Source organism: Arachis hypogaea, chromosome 7 (assembly GCF_003086295.3).
Source record: "Arachis hypogaea cultivar Tifrunner chromosome 7, arahy.Tifrunner.gnm2.J5K5, whole genome shotgun sequence".
Classification (NCBI taxonomy): domain Eukaryota; kingdom Viridiplantae; phylum Streptophyta; class Magnoliopsida; order Fabales; family Fabaceae; genus Arachis; species Arachis hypogaea.
Genome location: NC_092042.1, coordinates 70482402 through 70490686, shown reverse-complemented (window position 1 = coordinate 70490686; position 8285 = coordinate 70482402). Strand labels below are relative to the sequence as shown.

The following is an 8285-nucleotide window of genomic DNA, read 5'->3' as shown; positions in this document are numbered from 1 at the left end:
AACGGCCGGAGAGGACAACAAAAGTACTATACTTGAATAGTGAAAAGCATCATCATCATGAAGTTCGTCTTTATTACCTGCACTACATACTTCTCCTTGATTAGAAACATATTAACGTTCACAAATTGGGTCACATACTTACCAAAACCCAAAGAAAATTGATATCAAATTAAACATCTGCTCCAATTCCCACCGAAACTTCTTTGAAAATTGATATGGGAAGACTTACCAAAACATCTTTGACAAGTATGAACAAACTTTACCTATTTGAGGAGGTAATGTAGCTAGGTCACACCCAACTTAATTTCACTCACCCCCTAATTCTCAATTTCTCATGCAAACCAATAATACATCATAGTCGGTTAAAGTATCAAACATATTTTATTTGAGTTTTAATGCTAAGTATGAAAATTTAAATACCAAAAAGCATTGCTTATTCTAAAACATTTTTTATTACTAACTAAGGAATGGTGATTTTATTAATTAGTTAAATATTAATTCTATTTTTTATTATATTTTATACGAATGGTTGAAATTTTAAAAATATTCGGTTTAACTATCAGATTAACGGTATTTAAAAAAAATAGGTTATGTATTTTTTACAAAAAAAAAAAGAAAAAAATTAAACATATAACCTATTACTTTATTTATTATCTTTATTTGAAACATATTAGACAGTTGTCTTGAATAATAATAATAATAATAATAATAATAATAATAATAATAATAATAATAATAATAATAAAGAGCTAACTTCTATATAAAATTTCTAATAATTGAACACTATTACCTCTAATATACTAATAATACATGTGGTCTGGACAATTATTTATATATTACATAAAATTAAAAGTATACAACCTCCTTTTCCGTGTGGGTGTTTTCCTCGTAAGTAACTACAATAAAGAAGGGAAAAAATATCATATTTTTAACATATAAAATCTTTTTTAATTATTATAATTTTGGTAATAAATCAATAACGGTTTATTTGTTTCTAATACAATATAATAAATAATACAAAAGCAATTTTTTTTAATTATCTGAAGAGAATATAATTAAGAGCACTCCTTGAACCTTGATCAAGCTTTTGAGACAGATACATCATGTATACATGGAGTAGGGTATTAAGCATATTAAGGGGATCATGGAACTAGGATGATGAAATCTTTGAAACATTATTTGTTGCCATGAATAGTTCCCGTGTCGTGAAGTAATATCCATAATTAATCATATAATTAATTTCAATACAATTAATGAATAATATGATTTTTGTTTTATTAGTGTATGGTTTTGGAGAGAGAGGAGGCTCGTTCACACCTACAGTAAACCTAATCCTTATAGCTTAGGTGGCATATGCAATTCGTTCATGGAATTAATCATATAGAAAATAATGGTCTATATTATTGTGTTAATAAAATCATAACCTTGACTTGCGCATGTAATGCCAACTTAAAACATAATCCAATCAAAGGGTAGGTTTTGAATAAAATCTATCGCTTTTGTGGTTGCATGCTCTTTTAACTTCCATAACACATACTGCTTTTTTTTCTTTCTTTTATTTTCCTTTAGGATTGCTTCTAGAAATTTCCTAATTGGACTATTTTATATATAAAATAAAATTCAAACTTATAAATTTTTATTCTTTAAAAAGAGTTGATGGTGAATTTGGTACTAAATTACACTTATTAGATGATTCCATATGTTTAATTAAATTATTATATAATAAAAAATTTTAACTATAAACTTTGTAAAAAGATAAATATATGTGATTTTTTTTAACAAGGAGGTTTTTCTTTCTTTTAGCATAAATAATATAAGAAACCCCTATTTTAGGTTTAAATTGTTTTTATTTTATTTTCTATGTTGTATATAGTTTTGTACGAAAGTTTGTTGTGAAGTACATCCCTTTGTACCAATAGAAGTAAGTCGTAAGAAGAATTAATTATATGCCAAGATAAAAATATACCAATGTAAGGGTAGTTAGTGTGTTATAGGTGATCCTTTTTTTCTAAACTAATTAATGTATAAGTCATAGGATTCAAATCTTAATTAGTTGAAGTGTTCATGGCTTCATGCATGACACAATAGTTCAACTGGCACTATACATAATACATTACTGTTTACAAGTGACTTGTCAATTTAAGAAATTCAATTTCTATCATCTACACAATGTTTGTGAAAACAAAATTATTATCTAGACATTAATCTGTATATTATCGCATTAACAAAAATATCTAATTTAATCAATAACCATTCACATTATCTAAGAAAGGCTTAAAAATATACAGTTTTATTGAGTAATCATGGCGAAACACTACTAGAAAATTAATTATTACAGACGGATATTTTCGATGAATTTTATCTTACAGAAATATAGACAGAATTTTAGAAAGATTTTTTTGTCGGAAAAAAAAATAAATTAGCATAAATTACAAACGGAAAACAGAATTCGTCGATAATTCTATTGGTAAAATTAATTTTTTTCGTAGAAAATAATTACAGATGAAAAATCCGTCTGTAATTAAATAGATAAAATACTGCGTTTTATTAAATTATTATAGACGAAAAATCCATCTGTAATTTAAAATTTTCCACCTGAAAATTTTAACTTTGACCTAATCTATCCCATCTCTCCCAAAATCCATTCACAAATAAACACAGCTGCCAATTCCTACCTACCTTTATGTGCTTCTTCCTCTCTCCGCTGTCGTACAGTTGCTTCTTCTCTCCGTCGCACAAGCTGCTTCCGCCGCTGCCGGTTCCGCTGCCGCTGGCATCGCACGATCTCTCTCTGTCATCCCTTGCATCACACGAGCTCCCTCTGTCGCCGCTCTTGTCGCGTCTACTCCCATCGTCACAGAGCTCTCTCCGCCGCCGCTCTCATCACATCTGCTCCCTTTGGCGCCTCTTCCATTTATTCTCAACAACTCGCTCTCTCGGTTCTTCTCGTAACCATCTCGAATTTCAGGTATATATATCCTGATTTTGTGATTCTGTTCTTTGTGATAAACCTTAGGCCTAAATTTTTCTGCGCCAGTTTTAGCTAGGTTTATCATACTCTACTTTTGTGCTTCGTGAATCTATGGGTTTACTCTAATTTTGATGAATTTTTTACTACAATCGAAAGTTTTTTTTATCCAAATGCAATATTTTGTGTGATTCATGTGATTCATGTGATACTAGTATGTAATTTTATTATATAATTGTTGATTGACAGGGTTATTGAAAAGGAACTGTTGTCTATTGATTCTTGCAACTGCAATTTCCCTCTACGCCAATGTTCTTCTTGCATCTTTACGGGCAAAGGTTTTAGCATTGGAGGAGGACTTGCATAAATCAAAACAGGAGACCTTTGACTATCAGAATCTTTGTCGGTAGTTGGAAAAGGTATATGATTTAGCAACTATTCACAAAAATAGTAATTGTGATTCGTGAATCAGAGGGCTATGTAAGATACTGTCACAATTCGTTAAAATGTTTCAACAAAATGGACTTATCATACATTGTACATGAGTTTGGAATAAAATGCAATTAAGTCTTAAAAATGACAGAATCATATACAGTAACTACTAGGACAAGTGATTGGGCAATTGATATTGTGGTACCCATTTTTTTTGTTCACCATTTCACATAATGAGTAGCAATTTTCAGCATGGAAACCTTTAATTCTACCTTTTGTATAAGGCATTTGAAGAAAATGCATTTAGTATTGGAAACTGTTGATTTTATTATTTGTTTGAACCGCTTAATTGCAAGCTGACCCAAATATACTAAATACGCTACAAAATTACATTTTGAAACTCGTAGCATAACATCCCTGGATTAATGACAGATTTATTTCCTTTTTAATTCTTGATTCTGGCATGTGTAGGAACTTAAGGACCTGACAGATCAAGAACAACAAATGAAACCAAAGGTGAGATAATTCTAAATTTTGAAGAGGAGAATATCATAATTACTTTTCCCCTCCCAAAACAAAATATCAAGTATCAACAATGAGCTTTCCTTTTATCATGCATCAAATTTACATTTGTTCTTTCTATTTTGCAGCAGACAAAAATAATATATGATTTGCTGATATCGGTTTCAAAGGCTGAAAGTGCGGCAAGACTCATTGAGACTTGGAAATGTTGGTGTAATCAAGTATGAGTGAAGAACAGTAATTTTCTTTTTATATATCTTTTTTTCTTTTATTTTCTTGATCTTCTCATTTGTTTGGCTATAATTGTAGAGCTGGAACTGTCTTATCTGAAACGTGGGAAGATGGTCAAGTATTATGTTTAGCTGAGATACCTTGGAATGTGTGTCTGGTTTTGTTTGTTAATCTTCTGGATCTTCAACTACTTAGATCAATGCTCAACCTGTAGAATTTCAATGCATGCTTCTTCTTCTTCATTATGTTATTATTATTTCTTTTCCTTTTTCTTTTTGGTCTCTGTCTTTATTCTCCATTGCTGGATTTTATTTAGTCATATTTTCAATGCTGCAAATTCAGAAAGCTCCAATCTTTACTCCAAATGGTTGAAATATTTCTGAGGCAATAAAACTGAAATGATGTATGAAAATTGAATTTTTTACTTTTATATGCAGTGGAAGTCTGAACTCTGAAGGAGCCTAAGAAAGAGCAATTTTTGCTGCAAGTGGAAAAAAATAACCATTGATATGCCACCATCTGTGGCACAAAGTGTGAGGACTAATAGATCTTCATTTAGTTCAAGCTTTGGCCATGAGGATAATACCCCTCTTCACCACTATTCTGCTGTTACTAATGGTGATTGCTATAAAAGTGATAGCTCAAGTTTTACACCACCGTGAGTATCATTCTTTCTTTTCAAGATTCATTGCATTATATTAATGCAAGTGTTTGATAAGTATTTTTGGATAAAAAGATTGGAATTTTATGTGTTTGGTGTGTTGGTAAATGATCAAACCTAAAATCAATGAGGCTGAAATTTTTGAAAACATTGTATGTTGCTGCTCACCATAATTTTCATATTATGCACTTTTTTTTCGTTTTCCCCATTTGAGTGGCTAGTTTTATGGCAATGCAAGAACAAATTCTCTGATTATGACTTAGTGATTTTATTCATTTGTTGCAGCTAAATAGAACTAACTTGTTCAAGAATTTTTTTTATACTGCTGTTTTTTATTTGTTACTGAGTGTTTAATTCCATGTAATCCGCTCTTAAACTAATATTTTTGTGATCAACTGATACAATATCAATCACTTGTGTACAGTAATGCTTCTAATAGCAATGAGCAACATGACATGGAGATCAATTCTGCTCATGTTGCAGCAGAGAAAGATGTGACAAAGAACAGCAATGATCTCTTTGAGCAGTTTGATGGTAAGTGTATGGGTTCATTGCATAGCAAAATTGGTTGCAAAAAAGCAGCAAAATTGTTTTATTATTTGCATTTTGACGTGTGTGTCCATTAGCAATCTGGTTTCAGAACTCTACTCTTTACCATTTTAGCATGTTTCATACCTCCCACCATATTCAACCTGTTCCTGCCACATTGTTTCATTATGCATATAACTAGTATGTTTTATCACATAGTTAATATATATATATATATATATATATATATATATATATATATATATATATATATATATATATATATATATATCACTCTACTCTACTCTTATGATTCTATTTTTGTCTTAGAGTAATATCCACCGAGAAAGAATATATGAAATAGCATCTGTTTAGTTGATTGTGATCACTATTCCTTCACATATATTCCATCTTTATGATAAGATTAAATGCATTATTAGATAGTGGAGGTCCATTTGCATTCCTTCAGCTATAAATTCTTGTTAATAGTTATTTATTATCTGATAGTCTACAACTTAAGGCTTTTACTTCTGCTCAGTTAAAGTGTTGCAAGACTCATGTAGTAGTATATTCTTAAAGATTAATGTGTTATGGAATCACCGCTGTGTAGTGTTAGTTTAAAGTTTCTTACACCAAAATAAATTGCTTGCTTTGTTTTTTCTGTTTTTAGTCTTTGATTGTTGGCATCTCTTCCAAGCATGTCTGGGATCATCAGTCTTATGTATAATGCTTCGACTTTAATATTTTTTCCCTTTGTTTGCTCTTGAAAATAAACAAGAAATTATTTTTATTTGTGTAGGCTTGCTATTCAAATGCTTGAGATTGCAAAAAGTGATTTGCAGCACAGAATTGCAAAGGAGGTAGGTTTTTTTTGGTGGTTCATTTTGTGCAGTATTTTATAGTTATTTTTATCTTAATGGAGTTGTTCTTTCATTTTAGGCTAGAGGCAATGCTTTGGAAAAATGTACTTGGTTCAAGTAGAAAGTTGGGACAGACGGATTAAAGCTCCAATTCCAATGATGTCAAGGTGGGAAACAAAAAACATGCTCCTATGAAGAAGCAGACTCCTGTCAACATCCAGCCCCAAGACACATCTGTTGAACCCCTTATACGGGAGGTTACCAGTGAAAAATTTTGGCACCACCCAGGTATCAAATAGTTTTATTATCACTACTACTGCAAATCTTTACAGTGATTGATAAGCTTTTTTTGCTTTCTATTAGAATTTTTCTTTCGTGTTTTGCCCTTATCTGATCTCATGTAAATGGATTATGATTTTTAATTGAAAATTGTTTGGCTTACACAGTTTGGATCTTAGAAGAATTGAACAAGTCGCCAGGAGAAAGAGAAAATATTGAATGGATCTTAGAAGAATTGAACAACTTTAACTTAGTTTGGCCTTAATTTTAGACTAGGTTTATGTTTATATTTAGGCAATTCTGATAGTGGTTAGCTACAAGAGCAGATTGTTTTATACACCTTTAGTGTATGTTACGGTACAGGTTTTATAGGTTTTTTTTAATGGTATTTGTTTTGAATTATAGTTGATGTATCAATTTGTTTGTGTTTTGAATTATATTGACTTGTTTGTTTATAGTACTTTTCTTTTAATTTGATAATACACTGAATTTGTTTATTTTTTGAAATAATATAAATATTCAAATACAAATTAGATAAAAATTTGTATTAAATTTATATTTATTTTGTATGAAAACAAGTTTATTTTGCAATGAAAAAATCTAAAAAAATATATATTTTAACTTACTGACGGATTTACAGACGGATTTTTTGTCTGTAATCAGAGTGTGAGATGATTTTTCAAAGTTCAAATTACAGACAGAAAATCTGTCGAAAAATCCATCTGTAATTACAGACGGGAAATCCGTCTGAAAATCTGTCTGTAATTACAGACGGAAAATCCGTCGAAAAGTTCGTCGTCTTCGGGAAATGGATGGAAAATTTACAGAGAAAAAATCCGTCGATAATTCGTAAAAATTCGTCGGTAATTTTCGTCGGTAATCAAAAATCCGTCTATAATAAAAACTAAATCTGTCTGTATTAATTCATTTTTTAATTGTGAAAAGTCGAAAACTATGAATGAAAGAGAGCAAGTATAATTAAAATATCTTCGAAACAGAATTATAAACTGATAAAATAAACCGTTAATTATTGTTGAATATGTAATTTTTGTCATTTGTAAATCTTGCTACTTTAATCTAATTTGAAGGTGATTAGATTCTCTTTTTTTATTTTGCTTTTAAAAGAGATTGATCTCCAAATATATTGTATGATTTAAGTATACAAATCCACCTAAAAAATTAAATTTTAATTAAAATTAGAGACATCTCTAATTACATTTAGATAAATTTTAAGATGGCATTTAAAAATGAAAGAAAGAGACTAAAAAGCAGAAATTAAATTAAATTTTTATATTATATTTAATATAAAATATATTAGATTAAATTATGTCTAAGTATTATATAATGGATTAAGATAAATATAAAAATTAAAAAATAAGTTTCAAATTTAAAAAATTATATAAAAATATGAAAAAAATATTATTAAAATTTTAATCTCTAATCTCAAAAATTTTAACTTTTTTGTTTTATTTTTTAAAATATTAAAAAATTAAATTTTATGTTCTAAAACTAAAATTTTAATTTTAATTTTTAATTATCAAATATAATATATAATAAATTTCAATTTTTCAATTTGAGTTCTATCTCTGAAAATAAAACCCGTCTTTTAGACGTAATTTAGTGACACGGGAAAAAATTAAAAAAAATAAAAAATAAAAAATAAAAAGAAGAGAAAGAAAGAGTACATTCGAAGTAGTATACTTCTTTCTAATTCCTATAAAGCATAAGCCATCGTTATCTTTATTTGACGACCACATTGCAAATTCCCACAAGGTGAATGACGATAATGCCCTTAACTGAAACG

At 29.1% G+C, this 8285-nt stretch overlaps 1 protein-coding gene across 7 annotated transcripts; it reads left to right on the top strand.

The window, feature by feature from the left end:
- The first annotated feature begins 2141 nt into the window (after positions 1 to 2141).
- LOC112703360 (uncharacterized) lies at positions 2142 to 7022 on the top strand. Of its 7 annotated transcripts, none has more exons than XM_072199597.1 (9): positions 2142 to 2968; positions 3218 to 3387; positions 3872 to 3916; positions 4051 to 4159; positions 4591 to 4811; positions 5239 to 5348; positions 6142 to 6202; positions 6282 to 6490; positions 6649 to 7022. In XM_072199597.1, the coding sequence occupies exons 5-8, from the start codon at positions 4663 to 4665 to the stop codon at positions 6343 to 6345; spliced, it is 384 nt and encodes a 127-aa protein (XP_072055698.1). In that variant the 5' UTR covers positions 2142 to 2968; positions 3218 to 3387; positions 3872 to 3916; positions 4051 to 4159; positions 4591 to 4662; the 3' UTR covers positions 6346 to 6490; positions 6649 to 7022. The 7 variants fall into 7 exon arrangements, with proteins under 7 accessions (XP_072055698.1, XP_072055702.1, XP_072055697.1 ...); XM_072199601.1 differs by having other exon boundaries at positions 2613 to 2968; positions 4054 to 4159; XM_072199598.1 differs by having other exon boundaries at positions 2627 to 2968; positions 4051 to 4143.
- The last annotated feature ends 1263 nt before the right edge of the window (positions 7023 to 8285 follow it).